The sequence below is a fragment of the Hyperolius riggenbachi genome, chromosome 9 (assembly GCF_040937935.1).
Source record: "Hyperolius riggenbachi isolate aHypRig1 chromosome 9, aHypRig1.pri, whole genome shotgun sequence".
NCBI classification, from domain to species: Eukaryota; Metazoa; Chordata; class Amphibia; order Anura; family Hyperoliidae; genus Hyperolius; species Hyperolius riggenbachi.
This window is the reverse complement of record NC_090654.1, coordinates 271,115,577-271,143,320: the sequence shown is the minus strand read 5'-3', so window position 1 is coordinate 271,143,320 and position 27,744 is coordinate 271,115,577. Positions and strand designations below refer to the sequence as shown.

At 46.0% G+C, this 27,744-nt stretch overlaps 1 protein-coding gene across 1 annotated transcript in view; it reads right to left on the bottom strand.

Annotated features, from left to right (window-relative positions):
- Positions 1-27,744, bottom strand: part of LOC137533268 (cholesterol 24-hydroxylase-like) — a 71,616-nt gene that overhangs the window by 32,221 nt on the left and 11,651 nt on the right. Inside the window, exons 3-11 of the mRNA XM_068254564.1 lie at positions 24,734-24,815; positions 18,894-18,967; positions 14,953-15,039; positions 12,353-12,491; positions 8,845-8,958; positions 7,854-8,010; positions 7,303-7,365; positions 2,903-2,975; positions 121-205 (exon numbers count right to left, since the gene is read on the bottom strand). Coding sequence (XP_068110665.1) covers positions 121-205; positions 2,903-2,975; positions 7,303-7,365; positions 7,854-8,010; positions 8,845-8,958; positions 12,353-12,491; positions 14,953-15,039; positions 18,894-18,967; positions 24,734-24,815 — 874 coding nt within the window. The remainder of the gene's footprint in view (positions 1-120; positions 206-2,902; positions 2,976-7,302; positions 7,366-7,853; positions 8,011-8,844; positions 8,959-12,352; positions 12,492-14,952; positions 15,040-18,893; positions 18,968-24,733; positions 24,816-27,744) is intronic.

Below are 27,744 nucleotides of genomic sequence, written 5' to 3'. Positions count from 1 at the left end.
AACCACACTGCAGCTTATGCTAAAATGAATGAAGACAATGTACGCCTTGTAGCATGCAGAGCTGTGATTGGCCATTTAACTGTTTACTGGTGTCACATGATAGACGGCTTTGCCACTCACCTGAGTCATGTAAGTGAGTTTTGAAATGTCCTCAAAGTCGATGTCACGTTTGACACCGATGACCTCATCGATCTCTTTCTGCAGTCTGAAAAACAAAGCAGATGTCTGCTTCAAACATGTGACCAGCATTAAAGAACTGTAACCAAGGCTTGAACCTCATCCCAATCAGTAGCTGATACCTCCTTTCCCACAAGAAATCGTTACTTTTTTTTTTTTTAATAGATCATCAGGCGGGTCTGTGTGGCTGATATTGTGGTGAGACTCCTCCTACAGTGTGATGTCATGGCCATGGTCCTGACAGTTTCCTGTCTGTGAACCTCATTCCATTGTGGGAAATAACAGCTGTTATTTTTTAGCCTATCGCATTGTTAGTGGGTGTGGTTATAAATAATATCAGTTGGTGCTGCCTAGTTTTTTTCTTGTCTGCCAGTAGTAAAGATGATGACCTGCAGGCTAATTGTGGATCAAACAACATGAACAAATGACACGATGAATATCAATAATTCCTTTAGCCCTCTTCTATTTTTTAACTTCTCACTTTGCAAAGTATTGATTTATTTTTTTCCCCTTTTCGCTGAAGTTCCTCTTTAAGCCAATGAAGCAGTTTCCTGTCACGTGACACAGACTTCCTGCTGTATCCGCAGTGAGAGGGATTCTTTCACTTCTCTTTATACACCCAGCAACAAATATGCTGCTTCTTCTGTGTTGAGTGTACCTATACTTAAAGGACAACTGAAGAGAGAGGTATATGGAGGCTGCCATGTTTATTTCCTTTTAAGCAATACCAGTTGCCTGCTGATCCTCTTCCTCTAATACTATTAGCCATAGACCCTGAACAAGCATGCAGCAGATCAGATGTTTCTGACATTGTTGTCAGATCTGACAAGACTAGCTGCATGCTTGTTTCTGGTCTAATTCAGATACTACTGCAGAGAAATAGACCAGCAGGGCTGCCAGGCAACTGGTATTGATTAAAAGGAAATAAATATGGCAGCCTCCGTATACTTCTTACTTCAGTTCCCCTTTAAAGCAACCTCTACAAACGTTTCCACTGCTTTATCCCATCTCTGCTGTTTTACTTACCTAAACTAGATTATCATCTCCTCCACAGGGCAGCCATCTTACAACAAAACATTTGCAAAGCGCTTTAGAATAAATAAATATGGCAGCCTCCATATGCCTCTCACTTCAAGTGTCCTTTAACCCCCCTGGCGGTAATCCACAGCATAGCTCGGGCTAAGATTCAGATGCTGGGAGCGGTAAGCCCGAGCTACACTCGGGCTAGCTAAATTAGCTGCTGCAGCTTACCTGGGTCCCGTGCGCGATTGGTGCTGTCCAACGGGACTCCAGACTCCTATTGCTGGCCACCGGGATCCCCATCTCCTCTCTGCTTCCTGGATCCCGGTGGCCAATCAGCAGGGGTACACAGCGGTGTGACATCATCGGGGGTGGCACATCATTTTAAAGTGGACCCGATCTCTCGCACAGGACAGATGAAAACAGAGAACTGCACCCGGCATGTATGGAGAGAGTTTAGCCTGTCTAACCCCCCATCTGGACCCCGATCATTTGCACAGGGCAAAAGGTAAACATAGAAAAATGTGCCCTGTATGTATGTAGAGAGTTTAGCCAGTGTAATCCTCCATCTGGACCCCGATCTCTGGCACAGGACAGAATGTAAACATAGAGAAATAAATGCACGCAGTATGTATGTAGAGAGTTTAGCCTGTCTAATCCCTCCTCATTTGTCTCTAATCACGAGTTGTAATATGATCTCTCCCCTGTGTCACCTGACTGCCATGGCAGATAAGCCCATTTTAAAGCACAGGATGTTAACAAAATAGCTATTTGGTTTCCAACTGCTTCTGAGCTAAGTGCTTCTGCTGATCTGCCTTACTGTTACCGACTTTTGCCTGGATTTTTACTACTCTCTGCCTGCCTTCTGCACCGACCTCTGCCAGGATTTTGACTACTCTCGGCCTGCTGCCTGCACCGACCTCTGACAAGATTTTTACTACTCTCTGCCTGCTGTCTGCACCAACCTCTGCCTGGATCTTGACTAATCTGTGCCGGCCACCTGTACCGAACTCTGCCTGGATTTTGACTACTCTCTGCCTGCCGCCTGCACCGACGTCTGCCTGGATCTTGACTACCCTCTTCCTGCATTGACCTCTGCCTGGATTTTGACTACTCTCTGCCTGCTGCCTAAGACTGATAGCAAAGGGAATAAAGTCCAAAACCAATGACGCTTCTCCTGCCCCGATTGTGATGTCACCCTCTGTGCCATTTCCCGTTTCAAAATATACCTCCCGCGGGAAGTGTAACAGGTATATATGCACATACTGTATAGACTCTGGTGCCTTATTTGTACAGTTTTACTATTTTTTAAGTTAATTCATACATTTTATTCCAGCAATGTTGTGTTCTAGTCTGTTATTATACGCGGTAAGTCTACAAGACCTTTATTCTCATATATTTTGGTGAGTTATGACTTAAGAATTGGAGGCCTAAAATTCTTGAAAAAAATGTACCGTTTTTAGACCCATAAATCCAGAAAGAAATGCACCGCCAGGGAGGTTAAGTACCTGGTGGAAGACTCCAGGGAGGAAGGTGGCCTCGCCTGCACTATTAGATCGTAGATTCCGGAAAATAAGGATCTAAGAGGCTCAGTGAGTCTGTCCTGTGGCTGTTGGGTACTGGGACCTGTCATGGGGGGCTGTCATGTCATACTTCAGGTGGTACATGCCCTCTTCAATCGGTGACATTTTCACCAGTCACTCACCTCTCTGTAATCTCTGGCTGTCTGGTCAGCTCCATGACGGTGAAGGACAGCTGGTTGGCGGTCGTCTCTTGTCCTGTGTAGAAACAGCGATCTCATGAAACATTCTGGTCTGTAGGTACTCGAAATGTACCTACATACGTGGCAGCCAGATTCCAGGGAACAATACAACTTGGAAAAGTGAACCACTGCCTGGTTAATATTTAACCAAGGTAGCCATAAGGGGGCTACAGGTACTACTCTAGTGACAGAAAAAAAGGGAGAAGGACCAGAATTGTATCTTGTAAGGGAGTGGTACTGGCGATAAGAACCAGACATTTCTAATCATCATCAGGCTGCTCAGAGCGCTAGGGGGTGGGGCACAGATTGAGCTGTCTGAGGAGATAAGAGCCTGTGATGAGGTGGGGGTTGGCAGGAGGTGAGATGGGGTGTGGTCAGTGATGAGGTGGGGGTTGGCAGGAGGTGAGATGGGGTGTGTCCAGTGATGAGGTGGGGGTTGGCAGGAGGTGAGATGGGGTGTGGTCAGTGATGAGGTGGGGGTTGGCAGGAGGTGAGATGGGGTGTGGTCAGTGATGAGGTGGGGGTTGGCAGGAGGTGAGATGGGGTGTGGTCAGTGATGAGGTGGGGGTTGGCAGGAGGTGAGATGCGGTGTGGTCAGTGATGAGATGGGGGTTGGCAGGAGGTGAGATGTGTCAGGAAAATAGCAGCTACTTATGATGTTGGGATAATACAGGAGTATATTTTCATTTTTCTATCTGCTGTGTATTATGTCAGAGATGTAGGTATGCCAGGCTGGCAGTTGGCTTCATGGAGTTCCTGTATGTACATGTAAATTAACTCTATCATTGTCTGCTTCTAATTAGGAAACACTTAAAGGGATACTGTAGGGGGGTCGGGGGAAAATGAGCTGAACTTACCCGGGGCTTCTAATGGTCCCCCGCAGACATCCTGTGCCCGCGCAGCCGCTCACAGATGCTCTGGCCCCGCCTCCGGTTCACTTCTGGAATTTCTGACTTTAAAGTCAGAAAACCACTGCGCCTGCGTTGCCGTGTCCTCGATCCCGCTGATGTCATCAAAAGCGCACAGCGCAGGCCCAGTATGGTCTGTGTCTGCGCAGTACACTCCTGGTGACATCAGCGGGAGCGAGGACACGGCAACGCAGGCGCAGTGGTTTTCTGACTTTAAAGTCAGAAATTCCAGAAGTGAACCGGAGGCGGGGCCGGAGCATTGGGGAGTGGCTGTGCCAACACAGGATGTCTGCGGGGGACCATTAGAAGCCCCGGGTAAGTTCAGCTCATTTTCCCCCGACGCCCCTACAGTATCCCTTTAAGAGCAGGGAATGCAAAATGGATTTGCTAGCCTCTGGCAAGGAGATGGCTAATTAGTCAATAGCCAGTCAGATCCTTACCCTTGATCTGCTAGGAAATAATGTCACCTGTAACCTGGAGTAGGGAAGTCTTTTGTTGTGTGTGTGCTATAATACACTTTTACATGTGGAAGTTGGATCTCTGGGAATTAAATTATGTCTGGAAATGTAATTAAAACTAGTTCCCCCCTTCCAAATGGGCTTGCAGCCTCAAGCCAAATCTCCCAGCATAAAAAGCAGGGGCAGATACCTAAAATCAGTCCGCTCCTGACGATAGCTGAAGCTGGGTGGACTCCCGGTCCAAGTTAAGTTGGCTCCTGGTCCAACCAGAACTGTGTCTGTCCACAAAAACCAAGTCCAAGGTTCTTCTATCTTGATCCTTGTTTATTTTGGTAAGCAAATAGCCTTGTGTGTGTGTGTATCTTTGTAACTTTTATCCTTGCAACTTTTATTTTGTAACTTTTACTGTTTTTGTAAATCTTTTGTATTTATTATTTTCTGCATTGTTCCACTTTTTTTCCTGGAATATTAAATCGTTATTTAATAAGTTTGACTTCTGCTGTACTAAACTAACACCCATAGCCTAGAAGAGACTGAAGTGTAACTGTGTATAAGTCCATGATTGTATGACTGAGCAACACTACCGTATAAGATTGTAATTGCATTGTGTGTATGGGGCACTTCTGCACTCGACAGCAGAGTGGAAAGTCTCGGAGTGGCTAACAGTATCGTTCGGAACGACTGTTAGTGGTTTTGCTTCACTACAGTGTAAGATTGCAACTGTGTGTGTGTGCGTGGCGTTCTCGTATTCGGCCTAAAGCGCAAAGCTGACCCGAGTATGAAAACGCGGATTCCGTGCTGAGCACTCGACAGCAGAGTGGACGTGTCTAGCAACAGCTAGTGGTGGAAGTGAGAAGTTTGAGGGGTCCCAGCCTTGTTTTTAGCTTGAATAAGGCTGCTCACCGCTTGATCTGGTCAAACCCGCAGTCGGGAACCGTATCTGCAGGTGCGCCGCGGGGCTGGTTCCTGACAAGATGAGGTGTGGTCAGTGATGAAGTGAGATGGGGTGTGGTCAGTGATGAGATGGGGTGTGGTTAGTGATGAGGTGGGGTTGGCAGGAGGTGAGATGGAGTGTGGTCAGTGATGAGGTAGGGGTTGGCAGGGGGAGAGATGGGGTGTGGTCAGTGATGAGGTGGGGGTTAGCAGGGGGTGAGATGGGGTGTGGTCGGATGTGTGGTGAGGGTTTCAAAACACAAACTAATTGGAAGAAAATGGGTACAACATTACAAAACAGCGGGGATGCAAACTCAGTCCCTATTGGCCCTTCTCAATTAGTACATAGCTATAGCTGCCTAAAATATATCTTTTAAAATTGGCTAACAAACATATACCATCACCTCAACTTAAGTATGGGGAAAGGGAAAGGGGAAGGGTATTATGACCTAAGGTACTGTCTGAACCATCAATACAATCTGACCTCACTGTATCAGGTGTACTGTGCTATGGGTCTGACAGGACAGAGAGGAGCAATCTCTCCCTCTAACCCTGTAGCGTACGTGACTCCACACTCAGATTACTTCTAGAATACTGGGTCTTTTAGCAAAAGTCAAACAAATCCAAAAAAAGGGCAGTGGTCCAGACTATTATTTGCAAGGTCTAGTGGACCAAAGGGGTGCAGTATCTCCCTTCTAACCAATTAACCTAATTGACCAAACACAAAAACGGTAACCCCATACATGAACAAACGCTCCAAGCTACATAAATTCCAATATGTTTTGCCTGTATAACAAGGCTTTGTCGGGGAAACAAATAAAGTGCTAATAATGTGCAACAATCACAGTGACATAATAATAGCACAAGTCAGAGACAAACTGATACTGGCTCACATCGCTATATATACTGCAGTTGCCCCCTCCCCTGTTAAAAAGACACTGAAGCGAAAAAAAAACCATGATATTATGATTTGTATGCGTAGTACAGCTAAGAAATAAAACATTAAGATCAGATACATCAGTCTAATTGTTTCCAGTACAGGAAGAGTTGAGAAACTCCAGTTGTTATCACTATACAAAAAAGCCATTATCTCTACGACTTTCAAAGTAGTGGAGAGGGCTGTTTTCTGACTTTTATTATCTCAACTGTTAGTTAACTGTTTACTTTTTCTTTGCCAGAGGAGAGGTCATTAGTTCACAGACTGCTCTGAAAGAATCATTTTGAATGCTGAGTGTTGTGTAATCTGCACATATTATAGAATGATGCAATGTTAGAAAAAACACTATATACCTGAAAATAAAAATATGAGAATATTTTCTTTGCTGCTAATCTTCTAGTAATTATTCATAGTACACAACCAATTCATTATATCATATATTTTTTTTCGTTTCAGTGTCTCTTTAACCAGCACACCCCCTCATTAGACTCACCTGTTTGTGACTTATACAGCCTTCTACAGGGTGGACGGGATCATGTAAACATCATCAGGAGGTATGGTCATATTGTCCGCATAGTCCTCCATTATTTGAATTTTTAAATAGTAATGGTGTGGTCAGGCTATGGCAGGAGGTGAGATGGGGTGTGGTCAGTGATGAGGTGAGGGTGGCAGGAGGTGAGACGGAGTGTGGTCAGTGATGAGGTGGGGGTGGCAGGAGGTGACATGGGTGTGGTCAGTGATGAGTTGGGGTGGCAGGAGGTGAGATGGGGTGTGGTCAGTAATGAGGTGGGGGTGGCAGGAGGCAAGATGAAGTGTGGTCAGTGATAAGGTGGGTGTGGTCAGTGATGAGGTGGGTGTGGCAGGTGAGATGAGTTGTGGTCAGTGATGAGGTGGGAGTGGCAGGAGGTGAGATGGGGTGTGGTCAGTGATGAGGTGGGGGTGGCAGGAGGTGAGATGGGGTGTGGTCAGTGATGAGGTGGGGGTGGCAGGAGGTGAGATGGGTTGTGGTCAGTGATGAGGTGGGTGTGGCAGGAGGTTTGCTTCTCCTGCACATAATTAATAAACCCCCATAACTTATCTTTGGCCCTAGTAAAATGAAGCACTTACCAGCTATGAAGAATGTGATGAAGTTGTCACTCATCATTTCATCATCCATGCCCCCATCCTCCTCTGCATAGAAGGTACAGAGAGGTCTCTGATTAGTCACAGTAACACAACCCAAGCTACATACAGAGATGATGCTTCTACATAAAGCCAGCTCCGTACACACTAAACAAACTAACAAGGCTTCCCGCACTTTAATGCAAAATTATATAACATAATCTATATAATATATTCTGCTAAAGCATCTGAGTCACCTGTCTAATACCATGTAGTGCCCCCCTTGTGCTGCCACAAGACCTGTGAAAGTGTCCTGAGGTATCTGACTATATATCTAGAATACATAGAATACACTGTCAGCCTATAGTATAGTGCAGCTCCCCCTGGTGGTCAGGCCTGCACTCCACAAGACCTGTGAAGGTGTCCTGTGTGATATCTGACTATACATGTATGGACTACACAAGACCTGTAACGGTATCCTGTGGTATCTGCCACCAAGGCGTTAGCAGCAGATCCTGTCAGAGGGCTTTGCTCCTCCTCCTCAGACTGACACGTACGTGCAACTTGCAGGATTTTGGTGAGGATGTCTTTGGGCAGCTCCTCCCCTCTGAGCATGGCTTGCTTCCTCTGCATGATACACTCCTCGGCTGTCTTCCGCAGCATTACGGCGCTCTTCTGTACTTCTTTAATGAAGGCCCAGTGCTGGGGCATGTACTGCAGACAAGGGGCAATCATCATCATCCTGCACTACAACACAGGATTCATCTCTACTCATAGCTAAGTAATGATTGCACTATAAGGGGAATTGTAACTGGGGGCAGCCTTACAGAGACACTATCAGAGAGCAGTATACCTGGGGGAAGACAATGGAAAACAATATAACATTGCATGGTAAGGCAGGCCTTTAAAACTGGGGGGAAATTATGGGGATCACTGTTATAAAGGGCATTATACCTGGTAGAAAACAATGAAAGGCAATATAATTGGGGGCACTATTATGGGGAGCACTATTATAGAGGGTATTATACCGGGGGAAGACCATATAACATTGCATGGTAAGGCAGGCCTTTATAACTGGGGGCACTATTATGGGGAGCACTCTAACAGAGGCATCATTATAGAGGGCATAATACCTGGGAAGAATATTATGGAAGACAATATAATAGTGTATTGTAGTAGAGGCTTTATAACTGGAGGCACAATAATAGGGCAAACCTACAGAGACACTATTATAGAGGGCATTATATCTGGGAAGAATATGGAGGACAATATAACAGTGCATTGTAGTGGAGGGTTTTATAACTGGGGGCACAATAATAGGGTGAGCAAACAGAGACGCTATTATAGAGAGCATTAGACCTGGGGTGGTACCAGGGAGGATTCTGTGACAGTCCACTATAATGGAGGACACCATAATGGGGCATTATAACTGGGGGCACTATTGTGGGGAGCACTCTAATGGAGATACTGTTGCATGCATTTGGGAGACACTTTAATTTCATGCATCCTGGATATTTCTTTCAGGCATTGCAATCATCATTTTCCTACCTCAAGGAGCGGATTCTGGAGATATTGAACCATGCCTTTCAGAATCGTGGAAATGGCGGCTGGAAAAACGGAATTCATTCCCTCTGTCAGACCGAGCTCCATGCCAAACGCCACCTGTTTCAGGGAGAGGGGTGGGAGTTGTCAGTACTGGACCTTACCAAACCCCATCTGAATACAGAACCTATTTTTGTGAGACTGGAGGGATGTGGGCCAAGGAATCAAAAATCTGTGGCCCGAGAAAACACAAGGCAGACACAGCCCAGGAGCTAATAGTGCAATGTCAAAACACCAGAATAGGCTGGAAATAAGAAATAAACTTACAAATTTCAGGTTACAGCAATTTTACAAACACCAATAGAGCTTATAGGACAACTGAAGTGAGAAGATTATGGTGGATGCCATATTTGTTTCCTCTCAAACAATGCACATTGCCTGGCAGCCCTGCTGATCTATTTGGCTGCAGTAGTGTCTGCATAACACCAGAAACAAGCATGCTGATAATCTTGTAAGATCTGACAATGTCAGAAACACCTGATCTGCTGCATGCTTGTTTAGGGTCCATGGTGGAAAGTATTAAGAGGCAGAGGATCAGCAAGACAGCCAGGCGACTGGCATTGCTTAAAGGGACTCCGAGCAGTGCAGAAACTATGGAAAGATGCATATCATTTTAAAGCTCTCTTTCTCCTCTTTCCAATGATATATAAACCGCCGCCCTACGCCTTTTAGTTTTCGCTATTTTTGTGATCGAAATTGCCACAGCCACGATTTCGATCGCAAAAATAGAGAAAACTAAAAGGCGTAGGGTGACGATTTAGGGGTCGTCATAAACAGGAGAAAGAGAGCTTTAAAATGATATCTATCTTTCCATAGTTACATTGTATTACACAGGGCGACTTTTTCTGCTGAATGGAGCTGCTGACTTTGAGAAAAAGTCGCCCTGTGTAATACAATATAACTATGGAAAGATGGATATCATTTTAAAGCTCTCTTTCTCCTCTTTCTGACAACCCCTAAATCGTCGCCTTACGCCTTTTAGTTCTCTCTATTTTCGCGATCGAAATCACGGCCACGGCTATTTCGATCGCAAAAATAGCGAAAACTAAAAGGCGTAGGGCGGCGGTTTATATATAATTGGAAAGAGGAGAAAGAGAGCTTTAAAATGATATGCATCTTTCCATAGTTTCTGCACTGCTCGGAGGAGTCCCTTTAAAGAGAGTCTGAAGCGAGAATAAATCTCGCTTCAGACCTCATAGATAGCATTGGGGCAGGGCTAACCGACGCAGCCTTGCTCCACACGCGTCTGTCAGCGCGTATCTCCGCCTCTCCCCCGCCCCTCTCAGTCTTCCTTCACTGAGAGGGGCGGGGGAGAGGCGGCGATGCGCCGCTGATAGACGCGCTGTGAGGCAGGGCTGCAGCCGTTAGCCCTGCCTCCAGCAGCAGCAAAATATTCAACCAATTTGGTCGTTGATTTTGCTGGGGGGGGGATATGGGGGTGAAAGGACCCCCGTTTAGCCGCGGGATAGCGGCATTTTATGAGTTCTGAAGTGAGAATTATTCTGGCTTCAGTGTCTCTTTAAAGGGAAATAAATATGGCAGCCTCCATATACCTCTATCTTCAGTTGTCCTTTATGGAGAATTTCTCTCCCCCATTCAGGTTTACGAAGCTCCTCAAATGGTCTCATTCCTGGTACTTAGGCAGGTACTAACTCAAAGGGAACCAGAGATGAACGATTCGCACAAAATAAACATATCAGTTGATAGCTTGTAAAGAATAAATGCTCTACCTGATAATTTTGCCACTCTGGTGTGCCTTTTTGAGTGTTTTTTATCCATTATTGCTCCAGGAAATATCCAATATGGCCGCCGGCTCATATCTCTTCTGCTTCCAGGTTATAAACTGTTCTGGATGTGCTGTCTAGCCTCTATGACACTATAGACAAGCAGGGCTGCTGCAGCCTTTCATCTGTCTGCTTTCAACTTGATTATTCTGGTATGCTGTGTGGCTGCCTGTAGGAAGTGTCTCTCATAGGAATGAAACTGCATACAGTAGATAATGACTGGCTGCACAGTGCACACAGATACACTTGTCTGTTTCAGAGCTTCTTTCTTGGTAGCAGCAGCCCCTCCCATGTCAACAGCTCTCAGTAGGAAATCTGAGCCAGGAGGGGGCAGGCTTGGGCTTGAAAAGACTCCACAGAAGAGTGACTCAGCTATAATGATTCCAGGTCAAACCTAGACTGAATCAGTCCGTGGATTGTTATCACAGTTGATAACAGATAGATTAGACTGAGAAGAATAAAACTAAAAGCAGGGTAGGTGTTTACTGTCATGTTCCCACTGATAAATGTCATAAAATACATGAGGGTGCTTCGTCTCTGGTTCTCTTTAAAAAGGCAAAAACTACTTTAAAACAATACAACCACCCAACAGATGTGTAAGCAAAGATACTGGTGGATGGAGGCAACCAAATTAATAAAACAAAACTGTTTAAAAAGGAGAGGTATCATTGGCTTACCTCTCCTGAAGATCTCAAAAATAGCCAATGATTGTTTTCTTTTAAACGTTTACTGAACACGGCAACACGTTTCGCAGGTATTTTCCGCTTCCTCGGGTCAGTTAACAACCATCAAAAGTGTTCTGTTGGCTAGAGTAGTCAGAGGCACTTGAATCTGACTACTTTCTGGCCTTACTGTGTACAATAAACTTTTGAAAGAATACAGAATTATATTGGCTAGTTTTGAGACCTTCAGAAGAAGTAAGCCAACTTGTACCTCTCCTTTTTACTTACCGTACCATAGTTTTTTATTGTTTTATTATTTTGGGCACCTTTACCAACCAGCATTTTTGTGAGAATTCTTTTTTTATTATCTTGCTGTTTTGTAACAGACATTGATTGTTTCCCTTGATTGTTTCCCTTGTGTACCACCTTGCACCAATCCACAGATCAAATACAAATACAGCAAAGTCCCCGTTATCCGGAATTCAGGCAACCGGAAGTCTCATCTAACCTGCATGCCTGAGGGATAACGGGGACTTTGATTTGGGCAGTTTTGGAACCTTTAAAATACTTGACGAGCCTCCAGCGATGTCAAGCAACCTTCCTGCATCTCCTAGCGGCATCTGTGCACGCAAGTCAGCGTGTCACATGACAAGTTGTGGGTCAGGTGACACTCCAGCTTCTGTGCACAAAGGAAGCCAGAAAGCCGCTAGCAGCCCGCAAGGTGCAAGTGGAAGGCTGCTAGCCATCACTGGAGGCTCGGTAAGTAGTCAGAGTGGGGGGTTTGTGTTTTTTCAGCCAGGTGCTCACGTAACCCGGCAAGCACATGTATCCAGCGTCACGTGATCCCCATTGCTGCTGGTTACTCGGGACTCTGCTCTACTATACTTATCTTTTAGCCATGTGTTCAGGAAATCTCAGGTAATCTGTGCACCTCCAGCATGCTGGGAGTTGTAGTTTTTATCAGAGGAATTAAGTTGTACATGGCTATACCCTGGCATCAGGACTTACCCTTGTGATGACATCCAGGGTGACGCAGTTGATGTGGGCGTGCATACTGACTTCCTGCTTGCCATCTGCTTTCTTCTCCAGCTGTTCCGTCAACTGCTCCGCTACATCATTAAACACCCCGACCATGTCCATGAGGTACCTGCAGAAGACAGCGGATAGCGTATAATAACAGCATCTTACAGGTACTCCGCCAGTTGCGCAGGAAGGAAGCCCGCTAGCATGGGGTGCTAACATATTACGGAGGGCCTTAGAGGGGATCTAATTAACATGTATACATACGTCAGAGAGCAATATAAAAGCTTGGCGGATGAGCTTTTTGTCCCTAGGCCTTCACAAAAGACTAGAGGACATGATCTGCGCAAGGAGGAAAAACGTTTTAGACGTTTATTTAGGAAAGGGTTCTTTACAGTAAGATTGATCAAGATGTGGAATGTATTGCCACAGGAAGTAGTCATGGCAAATTCTATATCTGCATTTAAAGGGACTCCGAGCAGTGCAGAAACTATGGAAAGATGCATATCATTTTAAAGCTCTCTTTCTCCTCTTTCCAATGATACATAAATCGCCGCCCTACGCCTTTTAGTTTTCGCTATTTTCGCGATTGAAATTGCTGCGGCTGCAATTTCGATCGCGAAAATAGAGAAAACTAAAAGGCGTAGGGTGACGATTTAAGGGTCGTCAGAAAGAGAGCTTTAAAATGATATCCATCTTTCCATAGTTACTTGTATTACACAGGGCGACTTTTTCCTAAAGTCAGCAGCTCCATTCTGCTCAATGGAGCTGCTGACACTGGGGAAAGTGTCGTCCTGTGTAATACAAGTAACTATGGAAAGATGGATATCATTTTAAAGCTCTCCTTCTCCTCTTTCTAAATCGTCGCCCTACGCCTTTTAGTTTTCTCTATTTTCGCGATTGAAATCGCGGCCGCGGCAAATTCAATCGCGAAAATATCATTGGAAAGAGGAGAAAGAGAGCTTTAAAATGATATGCATCTTTCCATAGTTTTTGCACTGCTCGGAGTCCCTTTAAAGGAGGCTTAGATGCTTTCCTTGTGATGAAAGACATCCATTTATATAATTACTAGGTAATGCCCAGTGGTGTTGATCCAGGGATTTTATCTGACTGCCATCTTCCGGAAGGAATTTCTTTCCCTTTTGGGGCTAATTGGACCATGCCTTGTAAGGGTGTTTCGCCTTCCTCTGGATCAACAGGGATATGTGAGGGAGCAGGCTGGTGTTGTACTTTGTTTTCTGGTTGAACTCGATGGACGTATGTCTTTTTTCAACCCAAATAACTAACTATTTAACTATGTGTGCATTAAAGGATACCACAACTGAAATGTGACATAATGAGATAGACATGTGTATGTACAGTGCCTAGCACACAGATAACTATGCTGTGTTCCTTTTTTTCTTTCTCTGCCTGAAAGAGTTAAATATCAGGTATGTAAGTGGCTGACTCAGTCCTGACTCAGACAGGAAGTGACTACAATGTGACCCTCACTGATAAGAAATTCCAACTATAAAACACTTTCCTAGCAGAAAATGGCTTCTGAGAGCAAGAAAGAGGTAAAAAAGGGGAATTTCGTATCAGTGAGGGTCACACTGTAGTCACTTCCTGTCTGAGTCAGGACTGAGTCAGCCACTTACATACCTGATATTTAACTCTTTCAGGCAGAGAAAGAAAAAAAGGAACACAACATAGTTATCTGTGTGCTAGGCACTGTACATACACATGTCTATCTCATTATGTCACATTTCAGTTGTGGTATCCTTTAAACAATGTCACAGAGGGACATGACAACATTCAGCAAAACAGTGATGTAAACAATGTAGATGTAAGAATAGCAGACAAGTCACTGGGTATGTATGGTGGCAGAGAAGAGCACTCAGGGAGAAGGCCCTGCCATATAGGCTTACAGTCTAAGGGGTGAGGGAGAGGGACACATAAGGAGGCGGTGGTGTGTATGTCCAGTGGAGTGGGTTGGAGCAATGAAGTTCGTGAACAGGCTTTGGTGAACAGATGGTACTTTAAGGCCTTCTTGAATGAGTTCAAGGTCGGGGTGAGCCTGATGGGGGGAGGGAGTTCCGTAGAGTAGGGGCTGCTCTGGAGAAGTCCTGAAGCCTCAGTGAGCAGTGATGTGAGGAGTGGACATCCGCACAGTGTCAGAGGAGTGGAGAGGGCATGTTGGGGAGTAACTCTGGAACGGGATCGGAGATGTATGAAATAGAGGTATGGTGGATGGATTTGAACGCTGGGCAGAGGGAGTGTAAATGTCATTCTGAGGGGGGCAGAGAGCAAGTGAAGGGACTTCTGAAGAGGAGCAGTGGGAGGGGAGGATGAGCCTGGCAGCTGCAGTCATAATGGAGGGGGCGGAGTCTGGTCTTAGGAAGTGCACAGAGGGTGGCACTGCAGTGGTCCACATGAAAGATGACCAGAACATGGCCTAAGAGTTTGGCGGTATTGGGGTCAGGTAGAGGTGAATATTGGCGATGTTGAGGAGATGTAAGTGGCAGGACCTGGCGACCTCCTGGATGTGGAGGGATAAGGAGACTGCAGAGTCCAGGGTGACACCTAGCGGGTTTGTGGGAAGGACTTACGTGTGGCTGAACGCAGGGTTCATGATCTTCCGCTGTCTGTACCAGTGCTCGTGGTCATCATCGGTCAGCAGCCCCTTACCCATAAACCTGCAGAGGAGAGGAAAATAATGTCCAGCCATCAGTTTGGTAGCGGTTTTGATAAACTGCAGGTTACCATAACAACAGATCTCCTGATGGGCAGACCAGCCACACACAAAATAAAATTCATTAAATGATTGAAGTATACATTTATTAAAGAATTGTTTGTGCAAGCTTATGATGCGCAAACATTACCCCTCAGGCAAACCGTTTAGGGCTGAGTGCTGTACAGACGCGTCGCAAAGCAGCAGCCTTGCTCTATGTTCTTTTACTATGGAGGGGGAAGAGGGATGATGATGTGAAACGCAGAGGAGCCACACTCCAGTGACAGGGGAACAATCTGCTAATTAACATAGCGGTCTATGGAGGAGCCGGAACCTGTGTGCCAATACTGCCTGCTTCACCAGGGAGGCTGTACATACAATAGACTCTCTCAGCAGAGACCCCTCTAGTTGGCTTTATCAACCTAATCGAGTTCAATCATATTTTCTGTATCAGATCTCTTGTTCCAGCAGACTGGAAGGTAAAGACAACAGATTTCCACTATGTGGATCCCAGTTATGCTATGGCATAGTGATGGGTCGTTCGCGAACGAGCCGGCTCTAAGAGCCGGCTCTTTGCTGCGAACGACAAGAGCCAGCTCTCAGTTTTGAAAGAGCTGATGCCTCAGCCGCCCTACACAGCTCTGATTTGCTGTGTAATAAAGGGCGCTGAGGCATGCTGGGAGATGTAGTCCTCCTCTTGCAGCTTGTAGGAGTGTATTGGGCGGAGCAGAGCAGTAGCAGGAGGGAGTGCCCCAGTCAGAGAAGCAGTCTGGAGTTGTCATGGAGATGGGGTGGGGCTTTTACTCCGATTCTGAGTGGTGTCTAGTGATATTCAATGAAGAGCCGATGCAGAGCCGTAAGAGCCGGCTCTTTAATGGGAGCCGATTCAGAAGAGCCGATTCTCCGAGAAGAGCCGGTATTCCCATCACTACTATGGCAACAACCATGATTTTATGCAAATCTCCTGGTTTGTTTGGTAGATGTCTTATCTTCAGCCAGTCAGCTGGCATTCAAAGGCACCTCGCAGAACTGGGAAAATCCCAGTAAACTCCATCACTGTCGATTAGGCCTCTTTTCCACTGACTGTTGATAGGCAGTGAAATGCCCCTCAAACTCTCACAACTGCTCACTGCTGCCTGATAACTGCTGCCTGGTAACTGCTTACTGCTGCCTGGTAACTGCTTACTGCTGCCTGGTAACTGCTCACTGCTGCCTGGTAACTGCTCACTGCTGCCTGGTAACTGCTCACTGCTGCCTGGTAACTGCTCACTGCTGCCTGATAACTGCTCACTGCTGCCTGATAACTGCTCACTGCTGCCTGGTAACTGCTCACTGCTGCCTGGTAACTGCTCACTGCTGCCTGGTAACTGCTTGCTGAGCACACAGCTCAACAGTCCATGGTAAAGAGGCCTTAGACCAGTTTCCAAATCAAGATTCTGGCCGGCTGACCTCTTTAAAAGGGAAGGCCCAAGGTGTATAAAAAAATCTTCTTACCTGCAGCTTCCTCGAGCCACTGGCAGCCGTACTGTGCCCTCACCGCAGCTCTGCTCCCAGCCGGTGGCCCGGTATCCCCTCCGGTAAAAGAGGCCTACTTGCGCTCCAGTATGCGGCTCACATAGTCGCGCTGACGTCATCCGGACTTTACTGTGCAGTACACACCATGAGCCACCGGAGCTGCAGAGAGGACACAGGACGGCTGCCAGGGGCTGGAGGAAGCCCCAAGGTAAGTGGATTTTTTATTTTTATACACCTCGGACCTTCCCTTTAAAGGACAACTGTAGCGAGAGGTATATGGAGGCTGCCATATTTATTTCCTTTTAAGCAATACCAGTTGCCTGGCTGTGTTGCTGATCCTCTGCCTCTAATACTTTTTGCCATAGCCCCTGAACAAGCATGCAGCAGATCAGGGGACATTATTGCCAGAGCTGACAAGATTAGCTGCATGCTTGTTTCTGGTGTTATTCAGACACTACTGCAGCTAAAGATATCAGCAGGGCTGCCAGGCAACTGGTATTGTTTAAAAGGAAATAAATATGGCAGCCTCCATATACCTCTCGCTACAGTTATCCTTTAAAGTACACCTGGAGTGAGAGGGAAGTGGAGGCTGCCATATTTATGTCATTCTAAGGACTACCAGTTGCCTGGCAGCCCTGCTGATCCTCTGCTTCTAGTTCTCTTAGCCATAGTTCCTGAACAAAACGCTTGCAGCAGATCAGGTACTCTGACTGAAGTCTGGCTGGATAAGCTGCATGTTTGTTTCAGGTGTGTGATTCAGACACTACTGCAGCCAAAGAGATCAGCAGGGCTTTCAGGCAACTGGTATTGTTTAACAGAAAATAAATAAGTCCGCCTTCTTATCCCTCTCACTTCAGGTGTCCTTTATAAACCTTGCTTCTGGCATTTTAGTGCCATCGGCCAGTGATTTGACCTCCATGAAAGCTAAAGGCAGTACAGCAAAATTCCTGTTATCCGTAATTTAGGCAACTGGAAGTCTCAACTAACCGGCATGCCTGAGTGACAATGGGGACTTTGCTTTTGGCTGGTTTTGAGGCTTTGTAAATGCTTACCGAGCCTCCAGCGATGTCTAGAAGCCCTTCTGAATCTTCTATCGGCTTCCGGCGTCCGTGCACACAAGTCGGTGTGTCATGTGACCGGATGCGGGTCAGCTGACACGCCGGCTTCCATGCACAGAAGCCGGAAAGCTGCTGGAAGCCCGCTAGGTGATTCAGAAAGGCTGCTAGACATAGCTGGAGGCTCGGTAAGTATTTTGGGGGAGGTTTTGTGCAGTTCAGGCCGGTTTCTCAAGCAACTAGCAAGCACATGTAACCAGCATCAGGCCATCCTCACCGGTGCCGAATATTTGGGACTCTGCTGTATATGCCAAGTTAGTCTTTTGCGAAAGTTAGAAGTTTTAAATTAGGGATGATCAATGATATGCAAATGTATGTACATTTTTATGCAAATAGATGCAGCTTGCAAATGGACAAATCAGTTCAAAGTGGACTTGAACAATTGCTCAGGATAGAAGGAAAAACGTAGAGAAAGGCACCCTGAATGTATTTAGAGAGTTTAGCCTGTTTAATCCCCCCTCATTTGTGTCTAATCACAAGTTGTAATTTGATCCTCCCCTGTGTCACATGACTGCCTATGGCAGAAACACAGATACGCCATTTGAAAAGCACAGGCTGTAAACAATATGTCTGCTTTCATGAATAGGAAGTAGAAACTGTGAAAATGTATATTAGGATTTGTATCAGCTGTAACATTTACGTGTTTTTCTTTAAAGGTTATTATGCTCAGAGAGGAGTTCTGAGTTCAGGTCAGGGGCGTAGCAATAGGGGTTGCAGAGGTTGCAACCGCATCGGGTCCCCAAAGGGCCCTCCATCAACTGCAGTATTAGCTCTCTATTGGTCCTGTGATCATAATAATCACTTCTATAGATACTTTGAGTTGTGGTAATCATAAACAAACTGCTCCCCATCCCCTTCTTGCACCTCTGACACATTGGCAGGTTTTGGTGCGCCGTATTAATTGTTACATATAGTGTTTGGGGGGCCCTAATGTAAAACTTGCAACGGGGCCCGAAGCTCCTTAGCTACGTCACTGATTCAGGTCCATTTTAAACCTGGGTGAGACTTGATAGGTCCATTTTCAAGCTGCATATATTTGCATAAAAATGTACATAAATTTGCATGAACTCAAAAATATTTGCATATCATTAATCATCCCTAGTTGTGATTTTAAAAAATAAAATTGGGCAAAGTGTGTGAAGCGGTTTCATCCAGCTCTGCACCGCAGACCTGCATGACATCATCATACCTTTTCCCAAACAGATTGAAAAGCCGCTTGTAGACATTCGGGTCCTTGGGGTAGTTTGGTGACATCAGAAACTCCTGCAGGGAGAAAGGATAGCATATATTGTATGTAAGAAGGATACTTACAGATTCTATCTTTGGGGCAGTTTCTCGTTTAACCACTTTCCTACCACAGGTCATTTCCCCTTAAAGAAACAGATTTTCCCACAACACCTCCTCCCATTCATTCACCAATAACTTTCTCGCTAATTATCACACCAAAATTATTTGTATATTTTTTTTCATCACAAATGAGGCTTAGGGTGGTATTTTTTGCTAAGAATTATTTTATTTTATATGACTAAAAGGGAATAACAAGAAAATAATAACAAAAAAAAATTATTTCTCAGTTTTCAGCCATTATAGTTTTAAAATAAAACATGCTACTGTACATAAACCCACATATTTTATTTGCCCATTTGGCTCGGTTATTACAACATTTAAAGGGGAACTGAAGAGAGAGGTATATGGAGGCTGTCATGTTTATATCCTTTTAAGCAATACCAGTTTCCTGGCAGCCCTGCTGATCCTCTGCCTCTAATACTATTAAGCATAGCCCCTGAACAAGCATTCAGCAGTTCAGGTGTTTCAGTGCTTCATTCTGATACTACTGCAGAGAAATAGACCAGCAGGGCTGCCAGGCAACTGGTATTGATTAAAAGGAAATAAACATGACAGCCTCCATATAACTCTCTCTTCAGTTCCCCTTTAAAGTGTACCTGAGACGAGTGGACAGAGCTTTTGGAGGAGATGGAGGAGCTAGTAATTATGTTTTACTATTTAAAGGACTATTGCCCGCCCACTCTCAATACCCCTGACGACGACAGGATGCCGAAACCGGTCGGTTTGAGAGCGGGCAAGATCCTTATAAGGTCATTTTGGAGAGGTGTTCCATTAAGTACAACTAAGGTGGAAAGTAATTTCAGCCAGGGGGCCCTAAAGGAGTTCAGACCCACACAAGTGAGTGCAACTTTTATTGCATTGCTATTTTTATGCATATGAAAGCTGGATTGCTTATTCCACACTGAGCGAGTTCCTATTTATTTTTGTGTCTCCTTGTATATTTGCTCGGACGAGAGTGGAGTCGTGACAGCAGTACTGAGACAAGGAGGGATCTCCTGGGACCAGTGTGTGACTGTGTCAAGGCAACTGGTGGCGATCTAGCGCAGCAGAGTATATCTTGTTGGCTTGGATAAAACTGCATCTGGGATTTGGTCTTTCTGTGTGCGGCTGAGCAGTACAATTACCAACAGAGGGCGCCAAGGCTCGTAATTTCTTCAGCTTATTCAGACACTACTGCAGCCAAATAGATCAGCAGGGCTGCCAGGTAACTGGTATTGTTTAGAAGGAAATAAATATGGCAGCCTCCATATACTTCTAGCTTTAGTTGTCCTTTAACAGTCAGAGGAGAGCAAACAAATCTCCCATATCGGAATAAACAGAACATGTCTTGCGAGTAACAATACACCAGTCATACAGATAAAGCACATGTATTATGCGAAGTATCATCACAGGCAGGGCTGGTCACCTGACTGCAGATATCAGCTTTCTCTGACGCTGACGCTCTGGAACCCACACAGGCCAGAGTCCCGTCTACCTCTATAAAAGGGCTTGTTCAATATTTCCCTTACTGAATGGATTAACCATTCACTGCATGGAAAATGCAGTAAACATATATCCCAGGATCCTCCACTGCAAAGCTATACTGAATTTCAGAAATGCTTTTTATTTACAACCCTCATTCAGCCACCCATTTCCTAATGAAAGTGGCATTATCAAAGTGATACTTAAAGAGAATCTGTATTGTTAAAATCGCACAAAAGTAAACATACCAGTGCATTAGGGGACATCTCCTATTCCCCTCTGTCACAATTTCGCCGCTCCCCGCCGCATTAAAAGTGGTTAAAAACAGTTTTAAAAAGTTTGTTTATAAACAAACAAAATGGCCACCAAAACAGGAAGTAGGTTGATGTACAGTATGTCCACACATAGAAAATACATCCATACACAAGCAGGCTGTATACAGCATTCCTTTTGAATCTCAAGAGATCATTTGTGTGTTTCTTTCCCCCCTGAGGGGGAAGTGCATAGCAGAACCACAACACTGAAGAACTTGGCAGCCTTCCAGACACAAGGGAAAGATACATTGATTTATTACAGAGATTGTGATAGTACAAAGTGCTGCAGTAAGCCAGAACACATTAGAATAGCTTTTGGAACTTGTAGGATGATAAAAAAATAGGATGCAATTTTTGTTACGGAGTCTCTTTAAGAGAGTCTGAAGCGAGAATAAATCTCGCTTCAGACCTCATAGATAGCAGGGGCATGTGTGCCCCTGCTAAACCGCCGCTATCCCGCGGCTTAACGGGGGTCCCTTCACCCCCAAATCCCCTCCGTAAAGCGGGGGAGCACTTCCGCATTGGGGCAGGGCTAACCGCCTCAGCCCTGCCCCACGCGCGTCTGTCAGACGTGTATTTCCACCTCTCCCCCGCCCCTCTCAGTCTTCCTTCACTGAGAAGGGCGGGGGAGAGGCGGCGATGCGTGTCTGATAGACGGCGCTGAGAGGCAGGGCTGCAGCCGTTAGCCCTGCCTCCAGGAAGGGAAGATTTATGACCAAGTCTTGCGGGGGTGGGTTTGGGGGTGAAGGGACCCCCGTTTAGCGGCGCGATAGCGGCGGTTTAGCAGGGGCACACATGCCCCTGCTAACTATGAGCTCTGAAGCGAGATTTATTCTCGCTTCAGAGTCTCTTTAAGTGAAAACAAAAGTGAAGAGATAAACAGCTGTATCGCTCCTCATACTCCTAAAAATGATTTTTTTGACTATCAGCGTGTTCTGATAGCTTTTTTTAATTTTTTGCGCGTTCTGATAGCTTTTTTTAAATGGGATAGCTCCCATTCACTTACATTAAAATTGCGGTAAAACTGACGCAATCGCAATTTTTCAAAAAATCACGATCATGGCAATTTTACCACAATACGCAGCCGGGCAGTGCATGCGCAATTGGCTCAGAACCGGAGGACTTTCCGGGGCTAATTGTGATTGAACGAGGAGGTGGAGGAGGACAGTGAGGGAGCGATAAGCCTGGAGGAAGCCCCAGGTATGTATATTTTTGTCTTCATATCAGGTTTACATAAAGCAGTGACAAAAGTTTTGTTGTAATAAATATATTGATGCTACCTGGCTGGCTCCTGTATGTCCATTTCTTGCTGGTATGATTATGATTATTTATATAGCGCCAACATCTTCTGTAGTGCTGTACAGTAGTATATATTGTCTTGTAACTAACTGTCCCTCAGAGGGGCTCACAATATAGTCCCTACCATAGTTATATGTCTATGTATGCATCTGTAGTGTATGTATCATAGTTTAGGGCCAATTTAGAGGGAGGCCAATTAACTTATCTGTATGCTTTTGGAATCTGGGAGGAAACCACTGTGCCCGGAGGAAACCCACATAGGCACCGGGAGAACATACAAACTTCTTGCAGATGTTGACCTGGCTGGGATTTGAATCGGGGACCCAGCGCTGCAAGGCGAGAGCGCTAACCCTACGCCCTCTTGCAATCTTATTGAACAGTCAGCTGTTCAAGCTCCGTCCATCTCCCACATCAGAAAATTTGTATTTAAAGGAAAAATGTCAATTTAATGACTCTATATTGGATACACCACCACTACTACCACTAGTGCTAGGGTCACTTTGTTTATTCACCCAGTTCTCTACAGTTCTCATTCCTCACACAGCTTACAAATATACTTTACTGTGTCACAGCATGCAGGACAGTCTCAGGATCTGAAGAGGTAACAGGTAGCTAGATGTGCTGGAATATAACTAGCAGTCAGGGAGATGTGTATACACTACCCATGACTGACTGGCTGCTTGTGATGTTACACTCCTGGCTGCATCTACTTCCTAGGCTGCTGTGTGCTGCCATGCTGGAAGGGAGAGACACTGATAAAGATGCTGATGCCTTTGTAAACAGTCAGAAAAGTGAAGAGAGACAATAAACACACATTGCTGTAATGTTAGGGCTGGTTCACACGGGCGTCTGCCCGGCTTTCGGAGGCGTTGCGTTTGGTTGCGTTGCGGCAGCGTCGCGTTCGAGCTTTCAGTGGCTTTCCATGGCGTTCAGTTGCAGTCAGCGGTTTTCTCCCCCACGGGGGACATTAGCATCATCGGTTAACAGGGTCGCCTCGAAAGCCAGGGAAAAATCAGGATCTGACAAATCGGGATTGTTCGCGCAAACACCAGTAAAAGCCCGGTAAAAACGCTAAATGGGAGCGTTTTAATGCCAAGTCCGGAACGCCGGCGGTAAACGCGGGGCAGACGCCCGTGTGAGCCAGCCCTTACCACCATCTGAATAAGGTGATTGATAAACTATATGCTGAGTAGTTGATAGCAACCCCCAATGCAGGAACATGGTCCAATACTGCAGAGCCAGTTTTTGTATCTAAAACTGATGGATGATTTTACAGTAGAGAGGCAGAGCTGTGTGGAGCAATTCGCCCGGCGGATCGCTCAGAAGCAGCCGTATCAGTCCGCCGACAGTGCGTACACACGCTGGACTGTCGTTGGAATGCCCACCCAGCGGGAGGTGACGACGGACCCGTCGTTGCCTCCAGTCCGGCGTGTGTACGGACCTTTAGCTGTATCTGCTGGCCTCCTCCGTAGAGCAGCTAATTTGTAAACACAGGATGTTAATTCTATGTCTGCTTCCATGAAAGCAGGAAGTAGACACACTGCAGATTTATTGCAGGATTTGTATCAGCTGTAACAGATATTTTACTTTAAAAGATTATTATGCTGTTGCTTACCTTTTAGAGCAGAGAGGAAGTTCTGAGTTCAGGTCCGCTTCCTGAGACATCAGGAAGGATTTAACATTCGGGGGGGAGTTTAGGGTTAGCCATCAGGAAGGGGGTTACATTAGGATAACAGTATTGCTTAGGGATAGCTGATCGATGAGGAAAAGAGATGGAAACACAAAGGTTTGATCGGCTACAAATCCAAAGTATGACAAGAGTAAATGCTATATTGTACATTGAGCAGAAAAGCACTGGGCGGGAATACAATGAGACTCTGCTGTGCTGCAGTGCTGGCTACAAAGAGCTACTCTTTCTCAGCACTGGAAGGAAGTGGGTGTGGTCAGGTGAACTGCTCTTTACTGGGAAAGCTCCTCTCGGCGTCAGGAAGGGGAAGTCTTAGGGTTAGGCGTCAAGAAGGGAGTTTTAGCGCTAGGCATCAGGAAGAGGGGTATTAGGGTTAGGCGTCGTGGGGGGTGGGGGTTTTGGGTTGGGGAAGGGTCCTGTGTGAGAGTAGGGTTAAGTTAGGTTTAGTTGTAGTAAACTATCGGTTACATTTACCAATGTTTTACTATTGTCATTTTGACTGTAAATATTTTCTCATTGTTAAAGATGATATTTTGCAATTTCGGCTTCGCCCAGCGCCCTTTTTTAATACCGTTATTTTAACATATTTACTAATCTAGTGGAGATAAATATGAACAAACTGTAAAAACTTTGTTATAGACGATATTTTGAGATTTTGGCTCCCCCTGCGCCCTCGTTCAACATATGCAATTAGGGATGGGCAATGAGACGCTGATAATTCCAACTCGACACAGATTTTATGCACCCTGGAATTGGCGCAATCAGATGCAGCATCCCCTGCATTTCATTGGTCCATTTCAAAGCTGCAAAAAATTTACATATAATCTGCATCAACTCCCTGACCATTCCTGACTGTGACACAAAAGCGGTTAATGTGGGCTGTTTGTGCTTTTTATTGAACAAGCATTCATGACAGGTCACCTTGACGGACTCTGGACAGGTAGAGAAAATCGAGACATTATGCAGGAAATTCACTCGGACGACTGGACCGTACTTTTCTGCCCTGTGAATAGAAGATAGAGGATGTCAGTGACCAAAACAAAACGACCTGCAACAAACCTTTAATCTCCAGCAGGGGGCGGTGGTCACACGCTTCACCGAGCATGGCACAATCTATCCATTACCTAATATTACACAATATGGGACAAGGGTGTGTCTAGCCAGCGGGATCTGCATGAGTTCACATAAAAATTACAGCAGATCTGCCACCTACATTAAGTCTGCCTGAATAAATAGACAGATATGAATCAGCTTTGAAAGGGATGACCGGAAACTTAAAGTGACCCAGAGACGGCAGCTTTTAAAGATTTTTACCTTACCCGGGGCTTCCTCCAGCCCCATAAGCACGGATGTGTCCCTCACTGTCCTCCCGCGTGACTTAACAGCGATCAGCTCTCTGAATTCTGCTCAGTCGGGCCCAGTCTGACTCAGTGACGTCAGCCAGGTCTTCTGTGCTTGGGCAGAAGATCCGCGCATGCGTAGAAGGCCCCCTGCTGATGTCATTGAGCCGAATACCGGAGCTGATCGCGGCTTAACGGAGGCACTCAGGAGGACGGCGAGGGACGCATCCATGCTTATGGGGCTGGAGGAAGCCCCGGGTAAGTAAAAAAATCTTTAAAATCTGTAGTCTCTGGTACACTTTTAGGTACCCATGCATCTATCAACCATACGATTCGATAATTGTCCAAATCGGACAAAAATCGGGGCCATCAAGTGCATGCCTAATCGGCGATGCAACCAATTTCGGGCCGAGGATGCTGATTGTACATGCTGCAAGATGTCGGGCTATCATGGTCGATCAATGAAATCCCCAACGCTGTCCCCCATAATGTCCAGTGTGCCCCCTGCCCGGTGCCCAATGCAGTATACATTACCTGTACGTGTCCACCACTGGCTCTGTTCCCATACACACGCCCAAGTGGTTGTCGGAGTAACATGGGCATGTGTGACATCAGCTCACGTGTACAGCGGCAACCACATGGGGCGCATGTATGGATGGAGGGCGGAGCCAGCAGTGGACACGGACAGGTAATGTTCACTGGGCACATTGGACATTGGGGGGGGGGCAGAGGATGCGGCGTCACAGGCCAATTGTGGATCGTTTTCAGCATGAAATTGGGGAATCGTCCTGCGGTGTACGGGAAGCAAACCGATCTCTCTAATCAGATTTGATTAGAGAGATCTGTCTCTTGGTCGAATCTGCCCATCATCACCATATGTATGGCCACCTTTATCGGAATGTCACACAAGAACCATAGGCTGACCTCAAGTGACCTTCCAACACAGTGACAAACGGAGACTGGGGCAACACAGCGTGACACTGGCTCCTACAGGCAGGGCTGATGTCATGCCAAGACAGAATAAACCCCTTCATCAGTCAGAAGCAGAACCCAGTCAGGCTGAGGTTTGCTAAGGACCACAGGAGTTGAGCTGTAGAGAATTGGCGTAAGGTTATCTTCTCAACAACCAGTTATCTTATGATTACAGATTCAGCACAGAAGCCCACAGCACACCACGATGAGATAAAATCCAGACTTTATTTAGCACATCCATAAAGACGAAAAGGCATCGGCCGTGTTTCAGACGCACAGGTCCTTAGTCATAGCTCGCCAAATACAAACACAAAATTGCATATATACATGAGACTCCACCCCCAAGGGCTGGGCCTGACACCTGCAAGGTAATACATTTGACCAGCACATAAAGAACCATGTGAAAGTTGGTAAGATTGCACCATTGTATCATTAGTGCGCACCATACGGCAAAGCTGGTCAGTCCAATACCTGCAAAGCTTTGAGGGTTTTTTTTTTTTTATTTTTTTGCGGTGGTCTATTTTTTCCAGAGCTGTATGTGAAATTGGAAAAACCAGCCTGAACAGTGGGGTTGGTCTTTGGTATCAGTTATCATCAACATTCAATCCTGCCTTTGGGTCGGTTCACACTATGAACGTTTTTTTTTTTTAAAGCACTGGCGATTTTAGAAATCGCCTTATAAGCGCTTGTGCAGTGTTTTCCTATGAGAGTGTTCACATGTGAGCGTTTCCATTTCTTTGAAATTGCAAAAGCGCTGCCTGTACCATTTTCTGAGCGCTTTGGCTCAAGGGAAATCGCAAAGTGCTTGAAAAAGCGCTTGGTATAGCGATTTCCTGAGTGCTTTTATGAATAAATACATTGTATTTATTCATTTCCGGGTCAAAGAGTTCACTTCCTGACTGATACACTCCAAAGGGTCAAGGCAACGCGTTTTGCAGGTGTGGCCCCGCCCCATCAGGCAATAGGGGGTGGAGCATACAGCAACAAGTGTCTATGTCTCAACCTAGCGCCTCAGCCTATGTCTCAGAGGCGCTAGACTGAGTCACTTGTTGCTGTATGCTCCATCCCCTATTGCCTGATGGGGCGGGGCCACACCTGGGAAACTTGTTGCCTTGACCCTTTGGAGTGTATATATAAATAAATTTGCTTGTTGATATAACCTCCATGGCGGTAAGCCCGAGCCGAGCTCGGGCTATGCCGCGCAGGGAGATATCTCAGCCCCTGGTGGGGCGATTTTCACCATGTAAAGTGCTGTGCACGCAGCTAGCACTTTGCTAGCTGCGCGCACTGCTTGATCGCCGCCGCTCTGCGGCGATCGCCCGCACGCAGCGGCAGAAGAGGGTCCCCCCCCCCGCCAGAGCCCTGCGCTGCCCGGACCAATGAGTTCCGGGCAGCGCTATGGGCTGGATCGAGTGCGCCTGACGTCAGGACATCGGCTGACGTCCATGACGTCATGCCGATCGTCACCATGGCGACAGGAGAAGCCAAACAGGGGAACGCGTTATATACGCGCTCCCCTGTTTGCTATTGTTGCCGGCGGCGATCGGACTAGAGGGCCACATGCGCCCTCTAGTGGTGTTTCATGTAGCTACCACTCTGGTAGCTTTACATGAAACAAAA